Raw genomic sequence first — 27,197 nt, 5'->3', positions numbered from 1 at the left:
CATACTTTTAAAATAAAGCCAATTAAATATATTCATGTATAATGACTGAAACAGTGACATTTATTGAGTGTCTTATTAGCATTTTTGCCATTTTAAGACAAATTCCGTAAGCTAAACGCCTGGTAGGATTTTCCTAGCTTGTTTTCTGTGAATTCATTAAATAAATGCATTTAAAATAATTTAATTGTAATACTTGACACCCTAGCTTATAATTACAGTTATTATGAGATTTATGACAAAAACACACTTTTTAAAATGAGCTAGTTTACAGCACAGTAGCCTGTGGCACTCTAGGATTTAGCTATGGAGGACACACTTTAACACACATGAAGCCTTCTTATGGGTTAACCTGGTCATATTCCATCATTATAAATTAAATCGCTCCTTATACCGCAAGCAAAGCACTTCTAATGTGTGAATTAAATTGTTCAAGGCATGTTTTTCAATATACCGTCTCCACAAAGTCAATGTACACTGACAAGAACACGCCAATAGATGGCAGTGTCTGACAACGCCCTCATTCTATAGTATTCCAAAACGGATGTCATACAGTAACCTACATATCTCTATGACAATCTATTTAAAAAAGAAACACTTGAAAAAGATCTTCGACTACACATAGGATACCTTTCAAACCGTTTTATATAGTTTCATTACTAGCACTATATACATGAACTACTGGCGTTATTTGTTGATTGCGCCATGACAGACAGCGGGAGACTCAGTGGGCGGGACTTCCGCGGCCATCCCACCTGCAGGAGAGGCACCTGGATGATCTAACAACACAACAGACAAGACCACGGAACAGAAAACACTTTTCAGGACAACATAAGATAAATTATTCCTCTCTTTTACATGGAACTTTTTTTGCTCTGCCTTTTCCATTTTTTTGGAGTAGCAACCGCCGTTTAGTGGATTTTACTTTTATTTATTTTTTTCATTTTAAAACTACAACGATGCTCATGCACAGGTGAGTAGAGACTTAAATGATTGTAACAAAATAGTTACTTTTTTAATTACCTTTTTGCCCTTTTGTAGGGTTTTAAAGATCGTGTTTCTGGCTTTGATGTGTCTGCATGAATCTGAGGCCATCCCTACTTCAGGTCAGGACCATTTACATTTTCTGCATGCATTGTGCCTGTTTTAGTTAAATAACACCGTTTTAAAACAATTGCAAATGAACGATAGTAGAACTAATCCTTAATATAATTTATCTTCCAGTTGATATTTTTCAGCAAAAAAAAGGTGCATCTCAAAAATGAAAATATCTGTGAACAATGACTTTACTCCAGCAGTCAGATTCAAGAAGTGAAACTACTACATTGCAGATTGACTACACACACACACACTGAAATATTGCATGTATTTCGGTAATTTTCTTAATAATTTTGATGATTACGGCTTAAAAATAATACAAAAATAAAACAGAATATAATTTTTTTTAAAGTATTTAAAAAAATGGTTTGTGCTCTAATCAGCAAATCTCTTAATGTGAATTGAACTCCTAAAAATCAATGAACTGTTTACAATATTCTAATAATTGAGATGCACATTTACATTTAACCTCCTGAGACCAGGAAAAATACAATTTCAGGAAAATGTATTTTGTTTTTTATGCAATATCCTCTGCAGTGGACAATGGTAATACTATTTAATACTTTATATAGATATGCTTTATTAAGTTGGGTGTGTCAGTCATGTTATGAATATATACCACAAGAAGCAGTTTTTCTTCTTGGGTACACATCAATATACAGTATTTTTGCATTTTGTTGCATTTTAATGAAAAAGTAGTAGTAAATCCTGAAGTCCACCGTATAGGACATTGTATAAATGTGTTGTTTACTGTATCTTCAAAGTGACTACCAAAACCCACTATTGGTTAAACATTCATTTTCTACCTTTTTGAAAACACAATAACTGTATCTGTAAATATAAAAACCTGCTCGTCAGTATGGCAGCCTTTCTGGAAAGCCCACAATGTCCTCTAAGGCAAGCAGTAGAGCAATTGTTATTCCTGTGAAGTGTTTTGCATTTGAAAAAGGCTTATCACTGACCAAATACATCATGTCAGTTTTGCTTTATTAAACTCAACATTTTTCCAACTTTTTTGCACCCCTGCAGTACATTTCCCATTCAAAACGTCATGGTTTCATACAATTTTGCTTAACATGCCAGCATCCCCCGCTACCCCGAAAGGGACAAGCGGTAGAAAATGGATGGTACATGAAATTTGAATGTGATTTTCTTTTCAGGGTGCGAGGCAGACGGGTGCAGCAAAGGCCAGACTCCTGCATTCCCTTTGTTGTCCTCCTCCGAGGGAAACTCACAGCAGCCCTCTCAGGACTTGTACGATCAGTTTACCCAGGTGAACTCGCCAAATAACGCAGACCGTAAACACCGTGATGCCAGTGCCGTCATGCCCTTCGTCGGCCTCACCAACAGTAAGTAATAGTATTCTTTTTTCTTCATGTTTGTTAAAAGTTCTAAGAAAGGGTAAATTAAGTTAAACAGACCTTGTAAGTATTTCATTGTATGGAAATTCTGTAAGTTTTTGGCACAAAAACTCAGGGTAGAAAAAAAGGTTTAAGTGCGGTTCTTTGTTAGTTTTAGTGCATTTCTGTTACTTTCAGACGTTTGTTGAGACCATTTGCGTTTGTCTGCTGATGCAAAGCAGAGGCGCAGCAGGAATGTGCCGTCGAATGGTTGAATGCTTTTCGTCACAGATTACAGATGTGCTGCCACCACACAGACTGGGACCCTAAAAAAATCTAAACTTTTAACAGTGTCTTCATCCTGTTGTGATCTGTAGTGTAAATCTACATGAATTTAGGAGCTGTAACAGAACGCAGATAGAGCAGGGTGTCCAAAATGCAGCATGGAGGCCATTTTTGACCCTCAGCCTGTTTTTTTATTGTAAAAATCTAATTAACTCAGCATTATTTAGATAATTTGCCTCGTCAGCAATAACAAAGCGAATATATTTTGTTGTGATAGTTAAGCATATATTGACCGATATTGGATTGCTTTAAACATCTTTTATCAGTCCCTCTAGGAGTTCATGGTTTTGCAATTGCGCCAAGTCAACCAATTCCCGCAAAATAATGCATGGCCTTGCAACTTTGTCCAATTCCGACAACTTCCCTGCACATTTTGGCCAATTAGTGTCAATTTTGCCAAAATAATTTGTCTATGAGCAGCACTCAAACACAAACGTTACCTGTCTAATCAAAAGTTATGTTTGTTTCTTGTGTAGACAAAGGAGTAACGGCAACTTTATTGCTCAAATGGCACAATTGTTGTTCTCCCGCGTAGCTTTAGACCTACTTCCAGTTCCTGTCTACGGCGCTAAACCTTCTGGGTAATTTAGTATATAAACATTAAGCGACATACCTAAGTCTTCACTGCCTAGTTTGTATGTATTCATACATGTCTATGGATGTTCTCATCAATCGGTGGCAACTGGACTGTTTGGTTTGTCTTAGAAGTCGAACCATCCTTGCCCAGGCACACTCTCCTGGTTTTGGTCTATAAGTATTTGGGTTTTGGCACCAGCTTCTAGACTAGATCTGACCTATCTAAGTCTATGAGCATGAACTAAGGAGAAACGTCTTCTAAGACAAACCAAATAGTCCAGTTTCGATCGATTGAATGCCCTGAGAATTTATTCATAGAGTTAGTGTGTTCAACATTTATGTATCCAGGGTAAGACAGTTAAGAACATATTTTCGTTTGTCATGCTGACCTAACAAAGATGCAGCGTTAACATGACCAACATTTTAAAGTGTGATTATTATTTCTCATTGTCTCTTTTTTTACCAGCAATCAAATACCACTATGTATTGTGTTTAACAGTTTACAAATGTTCTTAATGTGCAGGAATAAATGTGTTGGAATACAAATGAATGTTTAATATGAACAAAACGTTTTCAAGTAGACAATAGGGAAGCCTTTGATGGTGTTTCTTTCTGTAATTATAATTAATTATTACTATTATTAGTTATATTTAATTAAAACAGTACAGTAATTTAATCTGTTTACTTTTAAGTCTGTCTGGTATAAAATGAGTAAAACATCAATACAGCAACTGTTTTCCAATTCTTGTTGAAATCATATGCTTTTTTTAGGTTAAGGTTACAAGAAAAGCTGAAAACATAGACAACAAATTCACAAATGGATTCAATGTTCTTGAAAAAAAAGCCCCAAAACATTGCAACTTTTGTCGCTACTTTCTGAAAATGCTGCCACAAATTCAGACATTTTTGGCCAACCCCGAAAAAACCTTCGAAAGCCTGCGTTGACTGTTTTATCTATAAAATGTATATGCCCCTCAGTGGAAAAACTATTTATTATACCTGTATATTTATGTTATTTTCCTTCACCTCCTAGGTGCCGAGCAGAGCCGAAGCTGTTGTAAGAATGGAGGGACTTGTATTCTGGGCAGCTTCTGTGCTTGTCCTCCCTTCTTTACCGGTAGGAGCTGTGAGTACAACCAGCGCATCAGGTAACACAAAAACAACACAGCGCCCCATTACACCGCATTTACTTTCACATTTGGAGACGCCTGACAGCCTTCAATGGTCTTGTAGCCGAAACGCGTGTTTGCAGATAAGACATGTTATTTTTCTTTTTAACTGGATGAGGCAATTGTAGAGATTGTGTGTGAATGTTGGAAATTTAGTTATTTAAAAGAGAAAAAACTTTGCCTGAATGTTTTGAGTGAGTTTTGGTTGGAAGTATTTTGAATCAGTTGAGAAAAGTTAAAGGTAATGATGTGAATCTTACAGCAACTCACAATTCATCGATTCCGATTCTTGGGGGGATGATTTTTGACCAATTCTCACAATATATTATTTTGGTATGTACATTACAATTAAACATTTTTCACAATAGATTACAAAAGCTCCTTTTAGGTAAGCACAGATATTGCCTAAAAAACATTTTTAAAAATAGATTCTTGAAAATTTTATATTGGTTCAGAATCGCAAAAAAAACAAGGATTGCCCTCTTTGTCAATAAGTCGCCAGACTCGCCAATAAAGATAATAGTTGTGTTAAAGGTAAATTTATACTTATATGAATTTCACATTGTTTTCTGCATGTAAAACTACAACAATTCTTTATAAAAATGTGTATTGTATTTTCCATAAAGAAAAAAAATTTGCTCCGGTTTTTGTGCGGTTTCGTGTTATTCAACAGATTACTAACGAAACCTGAGTTACCACTGTAGATAGATACATGTCGGTGCAGAATAACAACATATGCATCATTCGTTGTCATGCAATAGTGACAACACGACACCTCTGACCTATCAAATGTTCTTATTATTATGTGTCATGCCAATTTGAAACAAAATACATGTTATATTTGTTGCATATATTACAGGAACACGACTGCCTGATTTTATGTGCCACAACACATACATTGTCCTTTCTCTGTCTGTGTAGGCGCTGTGGTTTGATTCCGCATGGTGAATGGGTCCGTAAGGGCTGTTCCTACTGCCGCTGTGGTTATGGTTTCTTGCACTGCTTCCCCCACGTCTTTCATAACGACTGCGGTATGTATGTCTGAAAGTCCGCATAGTTACACATTGTCGTCGTACCAGCATCTTGTGAGGGTATCTCCTCACTCAAGTGTTGTTCATGTTTATTCAAACGCGTTTCGGTGTGGCTGAGGGGAGAGCGATGCATGTGCAAAGAGGCCCATCAAAGTGTTCTCAGTTAAGCCTCGTTGATCATAAAGGCCGTATGAAAGGCTCGCTCATTTGCATTTCAAGACTCAAAGATCCTGCCCTAAAATATTCCACTACGGCAGAAAAAGAAAACTCGTATCATTCTCTGAAACTCCCGCAGTACAGGTACATTTACATAACTACACCATGTCATTCTATACCATGATGGGCAGCGAAACACAAAAAACAGGAAACGCCCAATCTCCTTCTCCGTCTGACAGGCTGACACTCCTTGGTAAACAAACCCTTACTCTGCTTTGCATCAAAGCCTTGTGTTCTTGACACAGTTGGATTACCATAAAGAAATGTATATCCCTGCAAGCGGCAAATACTCTTTTTTCACAAATGGTTGGCATTATTGTTGAAGACTTACGGTAGTTTAAAGTACCAGTAGAATGGAAAAACAAGTTGCCTCTATATTGAAGCTATTATCGCATATATCTGATGTATGACACTGAAAGACTTACAAAGTTAGCGAGTAAATAGATATGATCAAAATAGTATCAATCTCACAGACATTCCCGAGAGATAATGAGCTAGCCAGTCTCTTGGTTGCGTGACGTAGAGGTAGGAACCACAGATCCCTTCCCTACCATCAACAATGCAAACCATGCAGACTTTATGAGAGCCAATAGCGATTACTTTTGGAAAAATTATGATCCAGAAACTTATATTGTTGATCCTGAATAGAAAGTGATGAGCTACAAGTTTTAGAAGCACTGCTACACAGATCCAGCTTTAGTGAAACACTAAACATCATGTCGCAGAATGGCTGAGTGCTAAACAAGAAATACAAACTACAAACATGATAAAAACAGTAGCTTACTGTACAATGTCTGCGCTCACATCGATGATGACTGGTAGGATGTCCATATCTTCCCGTTTATATAAAGAATTAATCGTGATGCCCACAAAGGTTTAACAAGGAAAAGTCTCCCTGCAATCACTGTGTGTTTGAATGTCACAGATGAACAACCTCTAGATTCAAGGCTAAATCCTCCTAATATTTAGATTAATGGCATTATTTATATTCTAGAATAGCTTTGACGAGCCAAGACGTGGTGATGCGGGGGCAGCAGGACATCGCTACCCACTCACAATAAAGTGCTGCTAAAAAATAGTTTGTCTGCGTTAGCGCTTATAATAACATCGGTAATATTTGGTTAATAGTCAGGTCATGATATGTATTTTTACCGGGAGACTCCCGATATTCAGCGCCTCTCCCGATAACCTCCCGGCAGAAATTTTCTCTCGACAAACTCCCGGTATTCAGCCGGAGCTGTTGAAGACTTACGGTAGTTTAAAGTACCAGTAGAATGGAAAAACAAGTTGCCTCTATATTGAAGCTAATATCGCATATATCTGATGTATGACACTGAAAGACTTACAAAGTTAGCGAGTAAATAGATATGATCAAAATAGTATCAATCTCACAGACATTCCCGAGAGATAATGAGCTAGCCAGTCTCTTGGTTGCGTGACGTAGAGGTAGGAACCACAGATCCCTTCCCTACCATCAACAATGCAAACCATGCAGACTTTATGAGAGCCAATAGCGATTACTTTTGGAAAAATTATGATCCAGAAACTTATACCTGTATTGTTGATCCTGAATAGAAAGTGATGAGCTACAAGTTTTAGAAGCACTGCTACACAGATCCAGCTTTAGTGAAACACTAAACATCATGTCGCAGAATGGCTGAGTGCTAAACAAGAAATACAAACTACAAACATGATAAAAACAATAGCTTACTGTACAATGTCTGCTCTCACATCGATGATGACTGGTAGATGTCCATATCTTCCCGTTTATATAAAGAATTAATCGTGATGACCACAAAGGTTTAACAAGGAAAAGTCTCCCTGCAATCACTGTGTGTTTGAATGTCACAGATGAACAACCTCTAGATTCAAGGCTAAATCCTCATAATATTTAGATTAATGGCATTATTTATATTCTAGAATAGCTTTGACGAGCCAAGACGTGGTGATGCGGGGGCAGCAGGACATCGCTACCCACTCACAGTAAAGTGCTGCTAAAAAATAGTTTGTCTGCGTTAGCGCTTATAATAACATCGGTAATATTTGGTTAATAGTTAGGTCATGATATGTATTTTTACCGGGAGACTCCCGATATTCAGCGCCTCTCCCGATAACCTCCCGGCAGAAATTTTCTCTCGACAAACTCCCGGTATTCAGCCGGAGCTGGAGGCCACGCCCCCTCCAGCTCAATGCGGACCTGAGTGGGGACAGCCTGTTCTCACGTCCGCTTTCCCACAATATAAACAGCTTGCTTGACCAATGACGTCATAACATCTACGGCTTTTAGAGAGTAGAGTGCACAACTGCGCACACAACAAGGAGACGAAGCAGAAGAACGAGGAAGTTACAGACATGGCGACGCCGTCGACGAGCAAGATGAAGAAATACGTTTGCAAGTTCCAAAACGAATGGAAACAAGAATTTCAGTTCATCCAGGACAGTTCGAAGGGGAAGGGGTATGTAATTATGTTGCCTGTACGTTTTGTAGAACAGACTTCTCCATTGAACACGGTGGCCGAAATGATATACTCAGTCATGAACAGAGAAGTTAAACAGGACAATACTGCCATCTACTGGATAGCCTCCGGAACACTGAAATTCAAGTATTTATTTTATTTATATGTATAATAAAATAAATATATATAGCTAGAATTCACTGAAAGTCAAGTTATTTCATACATATATATATATATATATATATATATATATATATATATATATATATATATATATATATATATATATATATGTATGTATGTATGAAATAACTTGACTTGAATAAAATAAATATACATAGCTAGCAATATAGCAGTCAAGTTATTTCATACATATATATATATATATATATATATATATATACACATATATATATATATATATATGTGTATATATATATATATATATATATATATATATATATATATATATATATATATATGTGTATATATATATATATATATATATATACATATATATATATATATATGTATGAAATAACTTGACTGCTATATTTTATTTATATGTATAATAAAATAAATATATATAGCTAGAATTCACTGAAAGTCAAGTTATTTCATACATATATATATATATATATATATATATATATATATATATATATATATATATATATATATATATATATATATATATGTGTATGAAATAACTTGACTTGACTTGAATAAAATAAATATATATTATTTATTTTATTATACATATAAATAAAATAAATACTTGAATTTCAGTGTTCCGGAGGCTATCCAGTATATATATATATATATATATATATGAAATACTTGAGTTGGTGAATTCTAGCTGTAAATATACTACTCCCCTATTAACCACGCCCCCCCACCCCCACCTCCCGGTATCGGAGGTCTCAAGGTTGGCAAGTATGATGTATGTAGAGTATTGATGGCGTGTTTTGGATTGTTATTTAGAGGGTTTTGTGGGCGGAATATTCATGTATTAATTTATTTACGACTTAGAATGCATAAAAAAGAAAAACATATGTGTTCATGTCTGACATAAGGATTGTGAATGATAGACAGCGCCTATCTGTCTAATTTGTGCATATTTCCAGTATGACTGAACTGATACTCCAGTGATGTCACTCTACGGAAATTACTGAAGACGTTCGGAGCGTAATATTAAAAATGGCTGACTGAATTTGTGTCATTTTGTGATGTTTAGACAGTATTTTCACATACTTTGAGGATTGTAAATACAATTGGATATGGTTTAATGATTACAATGAAACACAAATAAGCATATAAAGTCAACTTGTTTTCCACTCTACTGGTACTTTAACAATAGCTTTGGTGTCATCAATAAAATACATTTAAGAAGTTGGTAGTGTCTGTGTTCTGGCAAGACGTGCTCCCTTTTGGAATTTGTACACCCCGGCGCATCAATTTAAATCCCAGGAATGTACAATAATTACCCTAAGTAACATTATATTTTGTATTTTGTCACTTAGTATAGATGTTTAACACTACAAACTATTAAACCGGGGTCTCCACCCAGTAGTTTGTGAGTTACCAGTAGCTTGTTAACTGATTTTGAGAAGCTCACCAAAGTGTGAAAAAATATTTGCTTAAACTCAGTATTTGTATAACTATTCAATTCAAACATGAAATTACCACTAAATAGCATAACGGCAATAACCACACTGTGTAAAGATCTGCTTCGTAAAAACAGTGCAATTCAAATGTTGCCAGTCATATAATACTATATACAATACTAACTTTATTAATTCCGAAACCCATATTTTTAAACTGGAATGATTTTGTCTGTTTTTTTCTGTTTCTTTGTTTTCTGTTTTAAGGTTAATGACTGATATTTTATGTGTCTGAGTTTTTAGAAAAGCGCTTTAAAATTAAATGTACTAACATTGTGATTATTATTTTTATTATCATAAAACACAAAACCCTTTGTCAAAGTACCGGTAGCTCAAATAAAGATTAAAAAACCTGCACTGGAAATAAATGCATACTAAAATATAAAAGCAGACAAACATTGTTAGTACAACATATCATTTTTAAATACTAACATTTTGTTAATGTTCTGGCAGAACAAGCGGACTACTCTTGTTTGGATTGAAATAGTTATGAAAATAAACATTACAAAAATAAATAGCTGTCGGCCATTTTTCATTTTGTAAAAGTACTGTAGCTCTAAGAAGAAAAAGGCTGGGGACCCTCGTATTAAACAATAACATTTATGATTTAGCAGCTGGGATAGGCTCCAGCCCCCCACCGCGACCCCGACAGGGACAGGCGGTAGGAAATGGATGGATGGATGGATGTCAAAAATCAAGTGCCCCAGGGCATGCAGGGGGCACTTTTGTTTTCCAGCACAAAAAATATAACTTAAGAAATCATACATTTGATCGTTTAACGAATTAACAATCTTTGAAGTCTTAATAGTTTGTAGATTTAAATATGTACAATACAGGCCAAAAGTTTGGACACACCTTCTCCTCATTCAATGTGTTTTCTTTATTTTCATGACTATTTACATTGTAGATTGTCACTGAAGGCATCAAAACTATGAATGAACACATGTGGTGTTATGTACTTAACAAAAAAACTGAAAACATGTTTTATATTTTAGTTTCTTCAAAATAGCCGCCCTTTGCTCTGATTACTGCTTTGCACACTCTTGGCATTCTCTCGATGAGCTTCAAGCACACCTGTGGAGTGAAAACCCTTTCAGGTGACTACCTCTTGAAGCTCATTAAGGGAGTGCCAAGAGTGTGCAAAGCAGTAATCAGAGCAAAGGGTGGCTTTTTTGACGAAACTAGAATATAAAACATGTTTTTAGTTATTTCACCTTTTTTTTCATAGTCGTGAAAATAAAGAAAACGCATTGAATAAGTTGTGTCCAAACTTTTGGCCTGTACTGTATATGAAATGACAAAATACGAAAACACAGTGTTATTTAGTGTAACGATTGTACTCCCGTGAAAGGTTCCTTCAATGTGCAATTACATGTCTGCATTCCTTGGATTCATGCGCAGATGATGGGGGATGTATCAATTCCAGTAGGGAGCACGTACCGGTGCAGTACATAACAGGCCTGTACCACCTGTACTGCTATATGCATTACTTTCTTCAGGGCGAGGACAACGTACATACTGTACAATGTACAAGCTAGAAATATGCAATACGTGTCCTTAATTGAACAATATTGCAGTTTAAAACACAACAAGTATCAAATGATCAAAGTTACATATTACTTTCAGACATGAAAGTTTCCATGGAAGAAGCATATTAAAAAAGTATCCAGTGACAAACTAATCTCATTCAACTTGCTGCGGCACGACTTATTGAATTATTGTGGCCACTAGTTAGCAACAAAAACAATTCCTACTCCCCTTAAACTCAATTAAAGATATCAGTCCATTTCAAATGGTTGACAATAAATAGGTTAGTGTTTTTCATACGTACCTGCCATTGTCTCTGTTTGACTAATTTTACTTGAGCAAACCTTTTCTAACATTCCACACTACAAAGAACTAAAAATATGTATGATTCCTGCTGATATTGTTTCGGATCAATATCAGTACCCAAAGCTCAAATATCGGTATCACATCGGAAGTAAAAATGTTGTATCGGGACACCCTCTGGTTTGAAAGTAAGGACTTTGATGGTTACTGTAAACGTGAAAAGGTGCAGTACAGGCCAAACGTTTGGACACACCTTCTCATTCAATGGTTTTCTTTATTTTCATGAATATTTACATTGTAGATTGTCACTGAAGGCATCACAACTATGAATGAACACATGTGGAGTTATGTACATAACAAAAAAAGATGAAATAACTGAAAACATGTTTTATATTCTAGTTTCTTCAAAATAGCCACCCTTTGTCCTGATTACTGTTTTGCACACTCTTGGCATTCTCTCGATGAGCTTCAAGAGGTAGTCACCTGAAATGGTTTTCACTTCACAGGTGTCATAGTTGTGGTGCCTTCAGTGACAATCTACAAAGTAAATAGTCATGAAAATAAAGAAAACTCATTGAAATGAGAAGGTGTGTCCAAACCTTTGGCCTGTATTGTATATTTACACTGGACAAGAGTAAGAACTGTTGGAAGGGTTAAGTAAATATTATTGTCATGAAGATTACTCCTGACATGGGCTGGCCTTGCATGTTTTTGACATGTATCAATTAAAAGGGCAGTTTGTAACCTTTATGCGGCTGCCAAAGGGCACCAACATTCCAAAGTGTTGTAAGCATTATTATATTTTCAGGCTTTGAACACGTAAACTTCTCCCCATGTAACACACACACATTAGCTTTCTTTGTTGTCAGCTACTGATAGCGATCAAGCAAAGGTGAGCCACTCACATTAGCATTGAATGTACAGTACAGGGGTCCCCAAACTTTTTGACTCGGGGGCCGCATGTTAGCGGTCAAACAAAAAAATATATATATATAAATATGTATGTATGTATATATATGTATGTATGTATGTATGTATGTATATATACATACATACATACATACATATATATATATACAGTATATATATACATATATATATATATATATATATATATATATATATATATATATATATATATATATATATATATATATATAAATCGTTTTTGAATCAAAAATCGTGTTGAATTGAAAAAAAAAAAATCGATTCTGAATCGAATCGTGACCCCAAGAATCAATTTTGAATCGAATCGTGGGACACCCAAAGATTCCCAGCCCTAATATACATATATATACATACATACATATATATATATATATATATATATATATATATATATATATATATATATATATATATATATATATATATATATATATATATATATATATATATATATATATATATGTATGTATGTATATGTGTATGTGTATATACACATACATACATACATACATACATACATACATACATACAGACATTATAAACAAAGAGAGGTAGCTAACATGGCAGCGGTCAGACAAAAAAAAAACTAGAGACTTTCCGCGGCCTGTAGTTTGGGGACAGTATATTCTATCATAACAACATATTATAACAACAACATGGTCGTGATGAGCAGATGAGGGCTGGCTGGCGTAGGTGGAGAGCTAATGTTTTTAGCATAGCTCTGTCGAGGTCCCGTAGCTAAGTTAGCTTCAATGGCGTCGTTAGCAACAACATTGCTAGGCTTCGCCAGGCTTGAAAGCATTAACCATGTGGTTACAGGTCCAGGGTTTAATAGTATTGTTGATCTTCTGTCTATCCTTCCAGTCAGGGGCTTATTTCTTTTGTTTCTATCTGCAGTTAAGCCCGATGCTATCACGTTAGCTCCGTAGCTAAAGTGCTTCGCCGATGTATTGTCGTGGAAATAAAAGTCACTGTGAATGTTCTTTTCACGTTCTCGACTCTCATTTTCAAGAGGATATAGTAGCCGAGGTGGTTTAAAATACAAATCCGTGATCCACAATAGAAAAAGGAGAAAGTGTGGAATCCAATGAACCCTTGTACGTAAGTTACGGTCAGAGCGAAAAAAGATACGTCCTGCACTGCACTGTAATCCTTCACTCTCACGTTCCTCATCCACGAATCTTTCATCTTCGCTCAAATTAATGGGGTAATCGTCGCTTTCTCTGTCCGAATCGCTCTCGCTGCTGGTGTAAACAATGTGCAAATGTGAGGAGCCCTTCACCCTGTGACGTCACGCTACTTCCGGTACAGGCAAGGCTTGTTGCGAACTTTATCGTCGATGTTCTCTACTAAATCTTTTCAGCAAAAATATGGCAATATCGCAAAATGATCAAGTATGACACATAGAATGGATCTGCTATCCCCGTTTGAATAAGAAAATATCATTTCAGTAGGCCTCTAATGAATTAGCATCCAAGAAAAGATGGCAGGTATCTGGCTTGGGCACATCAGATTAGATCAGTGTGTTGCAAACTGAGCAGTAAAAAGGTCTGAATGGTTGATTTATTCATTGTTATTTTATTTTCAAATGTATTAGCTTGTGGAAAAAGTTAATGTTGATATTTACCTCAGAAGGCTGCAAATAGAAAAGAGGCATTCAATTTTTATTCAAATTTTATTTGATATGCCATTGATATTTTTGAATTATTATCATTATTATTTGAAACTCGATTTTGCATGTCACTATAAAGTTATATAAGCCTTGATTGTTCAATAATCAATGCAAAACTTGTTTGGGTCCATATTAAAAGGTTAATTTGTTCAACCTTGGCCCGCGGCTTTGTTCAGTTTTACATTTTGGCCCACTCTGTATTTGAGTTTGACACCCCTGAGCTAGCCGGTTGTGATCATTCTTGGTTAAGTGCGTGTGGCTTGTTTTGTCTTCTAAAATTGGTTTGGTTGAGCTTTTTGCTGACGTTCTTTCCGTTTACTTGGATGTACAGTATATTCCAGGGCTGTCAAAGTCAAAGCCCGCTGGCCATATCCGGCTCGCGAATGAATGATCTATGGCCCCCAGGATGATATTGGATTAGTATTAGAATCGGCCACAGCCACCTGTTGCTGTTTTGCACGCACCAATACTCCATCAGTGTTGGCGCAATGAATTTTCAAAATGGGGTTCCAAGGACCCCATCGAGTCATAAAATTGGGGTCCCACAGTACATTTTTGGAGTCCCTGTTTTTTGTAAACAAATACTAAATGTATGCATTATCCTGTTATATCTCATATTCTGTATTGTGTTTTGGAAAAAGGTTGTCATAAACATTACTTAATTCATAAAAGAAATAATACAAAAGAAAACACATTTTTATGCATATGTAAATGTATTCAGTTATAAACATTCGTTCACTTTCTTCTTTCCTACATGGATCTAAACTTTACCGCTGCCGGTATTTTTTTCTATATTTTTATTGTAATATTTTCAGAATGTGTTTGTTCTATTTTTGGCCAAAGTAAGACAAAAAAACAATCTGAAGTTGTCTTTAATTTTTAGTTTTAATACCATGATTTTAATAGTCCGGCCCGGGTGTGCACAGATTTTCCTCCATGCGGCCCCTGAGCTAAAATGAGTTTGACACCCCTGGTATATACAGTACATATGTACAGTATATACAGTCATAGCTTAACAGTTAGCACAGCAACTTAAATACTGTAAGGTTAAGATATGAATACGTTACTTCTGTGATTTTTAGATGACTCGGAGGACGTGCACTGGTATCATTCCTCCGCCGCCAGGACGCTTCAGACCAGCTGTTTCCTGAACATGACCCTGCTTCTGACGCTTCATATTCTTCTATGATATTCTGTGCTGTGCAGAAACGAGACATTTCCAAAACTGGTTCAACTCTAACAGAATTGTAAAAAAAAACCTATTTATTTTATTCAAGGGAAATGCTTGATCAGCAGAGGAGAAAAATACCTCCAGGAACTGGCAAGCGCTCATTGGTTCCTGATGAGTGAACCATTTCAAGAGTAGCCATAAAGCTGATCGCAACAGACCAGCAACATCGTAATTCCTCATTCCGATGCGGGAAGAACACTGAGGAGGGTTCTGTACATAACGTTTTTATGAAAATCTTTAATATTTTTTGGCTGCATTTTGTGAAGGAAAGATTAATTTTTTTTTGTTATGAACTTAATGTGACGTGACGTGACAGGGTAAAACATGTATGTATGTGTATGCATCATCTGTTTATTAAAGCAACATGTGTCTAAACTTATTTTCCAAAGTTGTCTGTACTTGTGCCAAAAATGTTTTGCTTCAAAATGGATGGGGGTATGAGACATTTTCAAAAATTACTAAATTTACGGAAGGAGTGGCTAACAAGCATCCAGACTTTTTAAATAAATACACAAACAGTCATTTACTATGTAAATATTTACACCAACACTAATAACTACCAGTGATGGGTAAATGACACCTCAGTGAGTGTATGGCACACTCACTAGCTGTATTGACACAGCTCTGATAATGTGTTAGTGTTTTGGTTATATTATATTTGACCTGCAAATAAAATAATAGTTAACAAAAATAATTGTTTTTTGTTTTTTTAATGAATAGCTACCCAAAAAGGAAAGCATAGTTTTGTCATTGAGTCTATAATGTAGATCAAGTTTTATATTCCATTTGTGGAAAAGGTCAGGTCAGGAGAATCAATGTTTTGGCGATCCATTTAACAATATTGGAATATGTTCAAATGAGCACACTGTTAAAGATCATTAAAATATATTTTATAGTGTTCACAAAATCTAGTTTTAGTCATTTTGGTCTTAAAAATGCATTTCGTCAGTTGTCATGTCAACATGGCATGTTGTCCACCATAGTGGAAATTTCACCAAGTCCTTGAAAAATTTATGTTTTTAGAGAATGAAGTTTTCGCATTCCTAGTACATGATAAAAAAACACTGGTAAACTCCTGAGGGTTATCATAATTCTTGCATTAGAATAATCAAATATACAACATATTAAAGATTTTAGCCTGTTTGCTGCTAGTGACTAGCAGCTAGTCTATCTCTACAAAACAAAGGAAATCGAACCTGAGCGTTCTTCTGAGTGGATAATGTACTTGCATGTTTTTTGACACTCTCCAATTTGACAAAGCAGACACATTGCAAGTTTCAAACTGTATTTCCCCCGCTAATGTGCTTTCCTTCTGTTATCTGTCGGTATTTCCAGTGAGAGTCTCTTATCTCCACAATTTAGTGACGAGGCTTGGATTGACTCTCGGCCGCCGTCTTATCTTAAACACACATAACACATGTTCTTCTTCACTCTGTTGGTGTGCTCAACCTCGTTTTAATTAAATAAGGATGATTAAACATAATTAAGCGCTCAGTTTTCGGACACGGAATGTCAGAAGCTAAACATCAGAAGTCAATCCAACATTTTAAAAGTAGTCAACTGTTTTCTATACAGTGTGGTGCTTGACTTGTCTTGAACTCATTAAGTTTTTAAGTGAAACAAGTGGTTGTCATGTGACAGTCATGTCACATCTATCATCTACAGCAGACCTGGGCATTCTGCGGCCCGCGGGCCACATCCGGCCCTTTGTGCGTCCCTGTCCGGCCCGCGTGAGGCCAATCATAAATTACAAAATACATTTAAAAAAGTATCTATGTCGAGTGTGCAATACAACGGTGCTGCTTTTGTTTTGAAAAGCGTTATTTGTATTACTTCCGTGTGAACGTATGTGCGTGCGTGATTGTGAGTGAATGTGAACAGCTGCAATCACAAATTACAAAATAAAGTTGAAAAAACATCTATGTCGGGCTGCTTTTATTTTGAAAAGTGCTATTTATGGGCGTATGTCCGTGTGTAACCTGTGAGTGAAGGTGCACAGCGACAAGTGATGCACGGTTTACACCTGAGACGCTAAAAAGAGAAAGGTTGATGAAGAATGCTGTGTTTTCAACAAGACATGATGGACTGCCAAGCAACATTCCCTCTAAGGTGCACGCCTGCGCAATTACGCACTGCTCAAGCGACCTCTGCGCACAGCAAATATATGCCGCGCACCAAATCAAAGCCCATCTGAATTCTAAACAAAATAAACACATTTATTCTGTGTAATTTTACAATGCAACTTTGAGTGACAGTGACAACAAGCGGCCCTAACGGTGTTTGTCAACACCGTTCAATTGAACACCGTTCAATTATTGTAACGTCTATCGAGATGCTTCGAGGCCAGGAATTATATCGATCACTTTATTGAGCAAAACTGTTTACATTCGGCCATAACCACACCAAAAACATGAGTAAAACACTTCTATCTCGAAAAACTAGTCATTTTCTGCCGTACAAACCAGGCCAAAACCAACTTGTCATCTGTCACCAACACGCATACCACTAAACCACTGGTGCGTTTAAGGCCACACAAAAAGTCGGACAACTCAAACACCACACAAAGTTACACTATGACTTCTCAGTCATACGTGTGCTTATTTTACTGTCATTTATTATTAATGTTAATTTATTGATATTAATCATGGAATGCTGTTACTAGAGAAAGTTACAGGAATGCACACTTCATCCTATGCTTACATTTCATTGTGCAACATGAGGATGTTTAAGGGGACCTAAATGTGATCTCTGAAAGGGGTACAAATGATTTCCAAAGCAGTGCTTTTGGTATAAAGTTAAGTTAGGTTAAATGAAAGTATTATTATTATTATTAATTATTATTATTATTATTATTATTATTGTTATCTCCTCTCTGAGCTGCCACCTTACCGTGGTAGAGGAGTTTGCGTGTCCCAATGATCCTAGGAGCTATGTTGTCCGGGGGCTTTATGCCCCCTGGTAGGGTCTCCCAAGACAAACTGGTCCTAGGTGAGGGATCAGACAAAGAGCAGCTCGAAGACCTCAATGAAAAATAAAAACTATGGACCCAGATTTCCCTCGCCCGAACGGGGGTCACCGGGGCCCCCCTCTGGAGCCAGGCCCGGAGGTGGGGCACGATGGCGAGCGCCTGGTGGCCGGGCCTGTCCCCATGGGGCCCGGCCGGGCACAGGCCGAAGAGGGAACGTGGGTCCCCCCTCCAATGGGCTCACCACCCATAGCAGGGGTCATAGAGGTCGGGTGCGATGTGAGCTGGGCGGAAGCCGAAGGCAGGGCACTTGGCGGTCCGATCCTCAGCTACAGAAGCTAGCTCTGGGACGTGGAACGTCACCTCGCTGGGGGGGAAGGAGCCTGAGCTAGTGCGCGAGGTGGAGAAGTTCCGGCTAGACATAGTCGGACTCACTTCGACGCACAGCAAGGGCTCTGGAACCAGTTCTCTCGAGAGGGGCTGGACTCTCTTCCACTCTGGCGTTGCCGGCAGTGAGAGGCGACGGGCTGGGGTGGCAATTCTTGTTGCCCCCCGGCTCAGAGCCTGCATGTTGGAGTTCAACCCGGTGGACGAGAGGGTAGCTTCCCTCCGCCTTCGGGTGGGGGAACGGGTCCTGACTGTGGTTTGCGCTTACGCGCCAAACCGCAGCTCAGAGTACCCACCCTTTTTGGATTCACTCGAGGGAGTACTTGAGAGTGCTCCCCCGGGTGATTCCTTCGTTCTACTGGGGGACTTCAACGCTCATGTTGGCAGCGACAGTGAAACCTGGAGAGGCATGATTGGGAAGAATGGCCGCCCGGATCTGAACCCGAGCGGTGTTTTGTTATTGGACTTTTGTGCCCGTCACAGATTTTCCATAACGAACACCATGTTCAAACATAAGGGTGTCCATATGTGCACTTGGCACCAGGACACCCTAGGCCGTAGTTCCATGATCGACTTTGTAGTTGTGTCGTTGGATTTGCGGCCTCATGTTTTGGACACTCGGGTGAAGAGAGGGGCGGAGCTTTCTACCGATCACCACCTGGTGGTGAGTTGGCTGCGATGGTGGGGGAGGATGCCGGACAGACCTGGCAGGCCCAAACGCATTGTGAGGGTTTGCTGGGAACGTCTGGCAGAGTCTCCTGTCAGAGAGAGTTTCAATTCCCACCTCCGGAAGAACTTTGAACATGTCACGAGGGAGGTGCTGGACATTGAGTCCGAATGGACCATGTTCCGCGCCTCTATTGTCGTGGCGGCTAATTGGAGCTGTGGCCGCAAAGTAGTTGGTGCCTGTCGTGGCGATAATCCTAGAACCCGTTGGTGGACACCGGCGGTGAGGGATGCCGTCAAGCTGAAGAAGGAGTCCTATCGGGTTCTTTTGGCTCATAGGACTCCTGAGGCAGCGGACAGGTACCGACAGGCCAAGCGGTGTGCGGCTTCGGCGGTCGCGGAGGCAAAAACTCGGACATGGGAGGAGTTCGGGGAAGCCATGGAAAACGACTTCCGGACGGCTTCGAAGCGATTCTGGACCACCATCTGCCGCCTCAGGAAGGGGAAGCAGTGCACTATCAACACCGTGTATGGTGAGGATGGTGTTCTGCTGACCTCGACTGCGGATGTTGTGGATCGGTGGAGGGAATACTTCGAAGATCTCCTCAATCCCACCAACACGTCTTCATATGAGGAAGCAGTGCCTGGGGAATCTGTGGTGGGCTCTCCTATTTCTGGGGCTGAGGTTGCTGAGGTAGTTAAAAAGCTCCTCGGTGGCAAGGCAAGACTCTGCAGCATCGCGTGGACATCGGGGGCGGTACCTCTGGATTGGCAGACCGGGGTGGTGGTGCCTCTCTTTAAGAAGGGGAACCGGAGGGTGTGTTCTAACTATCGTGAGATCACACTCCTCAGCCTTCCCGGTAAGGTCTATTCAGGTGTGCTGGAGAGGAGGCTACGCCGGATAGTCGAACCTCGGATTCAGGAGGAACAGTGTGGTTTTCGTCCTGGTCGTGGAACTGTGGACCAGCTCTATACTCTCGGCAGGGTCCTTGAGGGTGCATGGGAGTTTGCCCAACCAGTCTACATGTGTTTTGTGGACTTGGAGAAGGCATTCGACCGTGTCCCTCGGGAAGTCCTGTGGGGAGTGCTCAGAGAGTATGGGGTTTCGGACTGTCTGATTGTGGCGGTCCGCTCCCTGTATGATCAGTGCCAGAGTTTGGTCCGCATTGCCGGCAGTAAGTCGGACACGTTTCCAGTGAGGGTTGGACTCTGCCAAGGCTGCCCTTTGTCACCGATTCTGTTCATAACTTTTATGGACAGAATTTCTAGGCGCAGTCAAGGCGTTGAGGGGATCTGGTTTGGTGGCTGCAGGATTAGGTCTCTGCTTTTTGCAGATGATGTGGTCCTGATGGCTTCATCTGGCCAGGATCTTCAGCTCTCACTGGATCGGTTCGCAGCCGAGTGTGAAGCGACTGGGATGAGAATCAGCACCTCCAAGTCCGAGTCCAATGTTCTCGCCCGGAAAAGGGTGGAGTGCCATCTCCGGGTTGCGGAGGAGACCCCGCCCCAAGTGGAGGAGTTCAAGTACCTCGGAGTCTTGTTCACGAGTGAGGGAAGAGTGGATCATGAGATCGACAGGCGGATCGGTGCGGCGTCTTCAGTAATGCGGACGCTGTATCGATCCGTTGTGGTGAAGAAGGAGCTGAGCCGGAAGGCAAAGCTCTCAATTTACCAGTCGATCTACGTTCCCATCCTCACCTATGGTCATGAGCTTTGGGTTATGACCGAAAGGACAAGATCACGGGTACAAGCGGCCGAAATGAGTTTCCTCCGCCGGGTGGCGGGGCTCTCCCTTAGAGATAGGGTGAGAAGCTCTGCCATCCGGGGGTAGCTCAAAGTAAAGCCGCTGCTCCTCCACATCGAGAGGAGCCAGATGAGGTGGTTCGGGCATCTGGTCAGGATGCCACCCGAACGCCTCCATAGGGAGGTGTTTAGGGCACGTCCGACCGGTAGGAGGCCACGGGGAAGACCCAGGACACGTTGGGAAGACTATGTCTCCCGGCTGGCCTGGGAACGCCTCGGGATCCCCCGGGAGGAGCTGGACGAAGTGGCTGGGGAGAGGGAAGTCTGGGTTTCCCTGCTTAGGCTGCTGCCCCCGCGACCCGACCACGGATAAGCGGAAGAAGATGGATGGATGGATGGATTATTATTATTATTTATCTTACGGTATATATCAAAATAATATTGAGCAAAATTTAATTGAAATATTGTCGATGTGGCCCTCCAGCAGTGCTTGGGTAAAAATTAATTGCCCACCCCTGATCTACAGTGAGTCATCTATCTCAATGCGACTTCCCCAGTAGTCATGGTAGAGTGGGCGATACATTGAGTAGTGTTGTCCCGATACCAATATTTTGGTAACGGTACCAAAATGGGGACGGTGTGGCGCAGTTGGGAGAGTGGCCGTGCCAGCAACCTGAGGGTTCCCGGTTCAATCCCCACCTTCTACCAACCTCGTCACGTCCGTTGTGTCCTTGAGCAGGACATTTCACCCTTGCTCCTGATGGGTTGTGGTTAGGGCCTTGCATGGCAGCTCCCGCCATCAGTGTGTGAATGGGTGAATGTGGAAATAGTGTCAAAGCGCTTTGAGTACCTTGAAGGTAGAAAAGCGCTATACAAGTATAGCCCATTTATTTTTCAATTCTTTTCGGTACTTTGATACTTTTCAAAATAAAGGGGACCACAAAAAAATTGCATTATTGGCTTAATTTTAACAAAAAATCTTAGTGTTCATTAAACATATGTTTATTATTGCAAGTTTGTCCTTAAATAAAATAGTGAACATACAAGACAACTTGTCTTTTAGTAGTAAGTAAGCAAACAAAGGCTCTTAATTAAGCTGCTGACATATGCAGTAACGTATTGTGTCATTTTCCATTATATTATTTTGTCAAAATTATTAAGGACAAGTGGTACAAAAATAATTATTAATCTAGTTGTTCATTTACTGTTTTATTTGCTTACTTTCTCTATTAACATGTTCTATCTACACTTCTGTTCAAATGTAATAATCATGTATTCTTCTGTTGTTTGGATGCTTTACATTAGTTTTAGATGATACCACAAATTTGGGTATCAATCTGATACCAAGTCGTTACAGGATCATACATTGATCATATTCAAAGTCCTCATGTGTCCAGGGACATATTTCCTGAGTTTATAAACATAATAAAAATTTTAAAAAATGAAAGAACATGTTGTGATGCCAAAAAATATCGATTTAATCATAGTAGTATCGACTAGATACGCTCTTGTACTTGGTATCAGTACAGTGGATGTTAGGTGTAGGTCCACCAATGGTGTTAGTTTACATTTTGACGCCGGTGAGCTACGGTGTGTAGTGAAGCATGTTTAGCTATTCCTCGTCCTGCAGGGATGATACTTGTAAGAAACTTACTCTATTTGGATTAGTGATTTAGAAGTAGCTAAAACACTGCCGACTGTGGACTTTAGCTGCTAGCTAGCTAGCCATGTCTTAAAGCACCTCTTCCTGAAGGCGTTTCAGTGTTATAACTTCACCTTTAGCTTTGGTTTTTAAGCGAAAATGCGTCGGTTCTCCCTTTTCTGTCTACACACTGTGTCTGCTTGTAAGTACTCTGTGATTGTGTGCTGCCGAACATGCTCGTCTGCTCGTAAACCAGCAATGACACGACGACGACAGAGGGGCCTGTGAGTGGTAGACCTGTATTTTTTAGAGGCGGTATATGATTATTTATTTAAACTCATATTCGGGCCACTTTATAATGAATATGTCGGCATGTATTTGTAAAAAAAAATATATATATATATATATAAATATATATATATATATATATATATATATATATATATATATATATATATATATATATATATATATATATATATATATATATATATATATATATATATATATATATATATATATAACACCAAATTATTTAGGGGGGCTTAAGAATATTTTAGGGGGGCTTGAGCCCCCCTAAAATAGGCCTAACAACGCCAATGGTCCACTCCATCACACTTCTCCTTTGTGGTGCCTTTTTTTTCCACCACTGGGATGTAATGTGGCAGAGGATGAACAAGCTTGTGATCAGAGCGTCCAAGAGGGTGCAAGGGGGTGGCTGTGTATGCGTCCTTGACATTAGCATACAGCAAGTCCAAGGTTTTACTGTCCCTTGTGTGGCACTTCACATACTGAGAGAAGGTTGGCAGGGTGGTAGAAAGAGTGGCATGATTAAAGTCATCAGAGATAAGGAGAAGGGCTTGTGGGTGCTTTGGTTGCAGCTGTGACACCGTCTGCTCTATGCACAATGATGTAAGTATATACTGTATGTAATGTAGTAATGAGCACATTTATAAAAACATTTAATATTTACGTATTTTGCTCATTTTAAGCATACACGGTGCATTAATTTGAAAAACGCATCAAAACGTTTTTTTTAACATCACTGATTACTACGACAAACCCCGTTTCCATATGAGTTGGGAAATTGTGTTAGATGTAAATATAAACGGAATACAATGATTTGCAAATCATTTTCAACCCATATTCAGTTGAATATGCTACAAAGACAACATAGTTGATGTTCAAACTGACAAACATTTTTTTTTTGCAAATAATCATTAACTAATGGGTGTTTATGCTGCGGCTTCAATATCCGGCCAGGATTGCGTCAGGAAGGATATCCAGTTTCCTTCCATCCCTTTTCTACCGCTTGTCCCTCTCGAGCTAAATCATCATGCGATTGTCTCACTGTGGTGACCCCCCAAATGTTAACAAAAAGCCAAAATACAGTAATTTCTTGTATTCTGTTAATTTTGTTATCCAATCCAGTTATTCATATTACTCTAAAACATGCATCTAATTAAATTCAGGTTGTAGTTAAACAGTATAAAACACTTTTTAACAAACATAAAACAAATTCTCCACAGTGGCACTGTCAAAAATGTGTCCCTTAATAATTTCATGGAATTAAGCTACTCTATATACATAATGAAATTGTGTAACATCACACGTATTTTACAGCAATTAGTAGTATTAAAAAAAAACAAAAAAAAACGCCTCCCACGTGTTCCACTCGGTGTGTGTTATATATGTGTGTTATATATTTATTTTCCCTTCTCTTTTCATATAGCCCTTAATCACAAATCTCTCGAAGGGCTGCACAAGCCACAAGGACATCCCCAAACTGATGAAGGGGTTGGATTGGGGATCCCCTTCTTATTAAATGGCCCTCGATGTACTTTGTTATTGTGCAATATTCCCCTAAGATATTCATAACATAGCACCTACGTCACTCCTAGTGTAAAATAATAAACACAAAAATTAAATGAAACAATAAAAAAAAAGAACTTGTTTTGTGAGATATTTTTCTGATTATTTACATCCAACATATTACATTTGTCATGCGCTCCTAACCACACTCACAATAAAAGCTCTGTGCATTGAACTACATAATACAATTAATATACAAACCCCAAAACCAGTGAAGTGGGCACATTGTGTAAATTGTACATAAAAACAGAATATAATGATTTGCAAATCCTTTTTAACCTATATTCAATTGAATAGACTGCAAAGACAAGATACTTAATGTTCAAACTGGAAATCTTTGTTATTTTTTGCAAATATTAGCTCATTTGGAATTTGATTCCTGCAACATGTTTCAAAAAAGCTGACACAAGTGACAAAAAAGACTGAGGAAGTTGAGGAATGCTCAACAAACACTTATTTGGAACATCCCACAGGTGAACAGGTGGGTGCCATGATTGGGTATAAAAGCAGCTTCCATGAAATGCTCAGGCGTGAGCAAATTGTCCAACAGTTTAAGAACAACATTTCTCAGTGAGCTATTGCAATATATTTAGGGATTCCACCATCTAAGGTCTGTAATTCATCAAAAAGTTCAGAGAATCTGGAGAAATCACGGCATGTAACATTGAATGCCCGTGATCTTGGACCCTCAGGCGGTACTGCATCAAAAAGCGACATCAGTGTGTCAAGGATATCACCACATGGGCTCAGGAACAATTCAAAAAACCACTGTCAGTAACTACAGTTGGTCGCTACATCTGTAAGTGCAAGTTAAAACTACTATGCAAAGCGAAAGCCATTTATCAACAACACCCTGAAACGCTGGGCCCGAGCTTATCTAAGATGGACTGATGCAAAGTGTAAAACTGTTCTGTGGTCTGACGAGTCCACATTTCAAAAAAGTTTTGAAAATGTGGACGTTGTGTTCTCCGGAACAAAGAGGAAAAGAACCATCCTGATTGTTATAGGCGCAAAGTTCAAAAGCCATCATCTGTGATGGTATGGGGGTGTATTAGTGCCCAAGACATGGGTAACTTACACATCTGTGAAGGCACCATTAATGCTGAAAGGTACATACAGGTTTTGGAGCAACATATGTCGCTATTCAAGCAACGTTTTAATGGACGCCCCTGCTTATTTCAGCAAGACAATGCCAAGCCACGTGTTACAACAGCATGGCTTCTTAGTAAAAGAGTGTTGTTATAACGGCACTGAATGAATGCCCACTCTAGCTGTCATAAATATTAACACTACTTGTTTTTAATGATGATCACAGACAAGGACAAGGGAACAAATCTGCACCTAAATGCACGGTGGCCATTTTATCCTCTTTGAACTTTTAATGAAGATCATTTTCACTTCCATGTCACACTACTTCATGGGAGGCATTATGTTAGGTTCTGTTGGTCTTGAACCCCAAGATGCAGAAATGGGAGGCGCAGGTAGACATGACTTTAATGTCAAAAGGAAGTGCACATGCAGGGAACATGCAAGTGAAAACAGGAAACAATGATTGTAACCAGGAACAGGTGTGCTCAGATTGCCAATCAGGGACAGGTGTGTGAGACAGCGCTGGGGCCAAAGGAATGAGGCAAACAGGAAGTACCAATGAAAATAAGAGCACTGGAAAGGAAACAATACCAAACACAGTAAGGAAAATAAACAAAGTCCAAACCTGTCATGACATTCATGACACATTATTCAGTCTGTAAAATTGCCTAAACTGTCCCTCCTCGATTTCACTGGCTTTGTTTGTGATTGCTGCAGCCTAAAATACCTGATGCTGAGTGCCAAGCAGGAAGTGTTCCTTGTAACCTTAAAATGCATTTTTAAAAAAAAGACAGGACTTTAAAGGCCTACTGAAACCCACTACTACCGACCACGCAGTCTGATAGTTTATACATCAATGATGAAATCTTAACATTGCAACACATGCCAATACGGCCGGGTTAACTTATAAAGTGCAATTTTAAATTTCCCGGCAAACTTCCGGCTGAAAATGTTTCGATATGATGACGTTTGCGCGTGACGTCAACAGTGGAAGCGGAAGTATTCGGAGCCCATTGAATCCAATACAAAAAGCTCTGTTTTCATTTCAAAATTCCACAGTATTCTGGACATCTGTGTTGGTGAATCTTTTGCAATTTGTTTAATGAACAATGGAGACGCTGTAGAAGAAAGCTGTAGGTGCGATCGGTGTATTAGCGGCGGACTACAGCAACACAACCAGGAGCACTTTGAGGATAGCAGACGCGCTAGCCGAACGACCTCACCTTGACTTCCTCCATCTCCAGGCCGCCAACCGCATCG

General features: G+C 39.0%; 1 protein-coding gene across 1 annotated transcript; it reads left to right on the top strand.

Moving 5' to 3' along the window:
- Positions 1–712: 712 nt before the first annotated feature.
- Positions 713–15,946, top strand: tdgf1 (teratocarcinoma-derived growth factor 1). Its single transcript, XM_062032004.1, has 6 exons — positions 713–970; positions 1,039–1,103; positions 2,256–2,444; positions 4,390–4,504; positions 5,447–5,556; positions 15,425–15,946. The coding sequence occupies exons 1-6, from the start codon at positions 957–959 to the stop codon at positions 15,529–15,531; spliced, it is 600 nt and encodes a 199-aa protein (XP_061887988.1). The 5' UTR covers positions 713–956; the 3' UTR covers positions 15,532–15,946.
- Positions 15,947–27,197: the final 11,251 nt, after the last annotated feature.

Source organism: Entelurus aequoreus, linkage group LG21 (assembly GCF_033978785.1).
Source record: "Entelurus aequoreus isolate RoL-2023_Sb linkage group LG21, RoL_Eaeq_v1.1, whole genome shotgun sequence".
In the NCBI taxonomy this organism is placed as follows: domain Eukaryota; kingdom Metazoa; phylum Chordata; class Actinopteri; order Syngnathiformes; family Syngnathidae; genus Entelurus; species Entelurus aequoreus.
Note: the sequence above shows the minus strand (reverse complement) of the source record. Positions and strands in the feature narration are given on the sequence as shown.

Coding starts and splice junctions, on each gene's coding strand:
- tdgf1 (XM_062032004.1), top strand. Junction 4,505..5,446: donor GAGTACAACCAGCGCATCAG/GTAACACAAAAA, acceptor CTGTCTGTGTAG/GCGCTGTGGTTTGATTCCGC. Junction 5,557..15,424: donor CGTCTTTCATAACGACTGCG/GTATGTATGTCT, acceptor TGTGATTTTTAG/ATGACTCGGAGGACGTGCAC.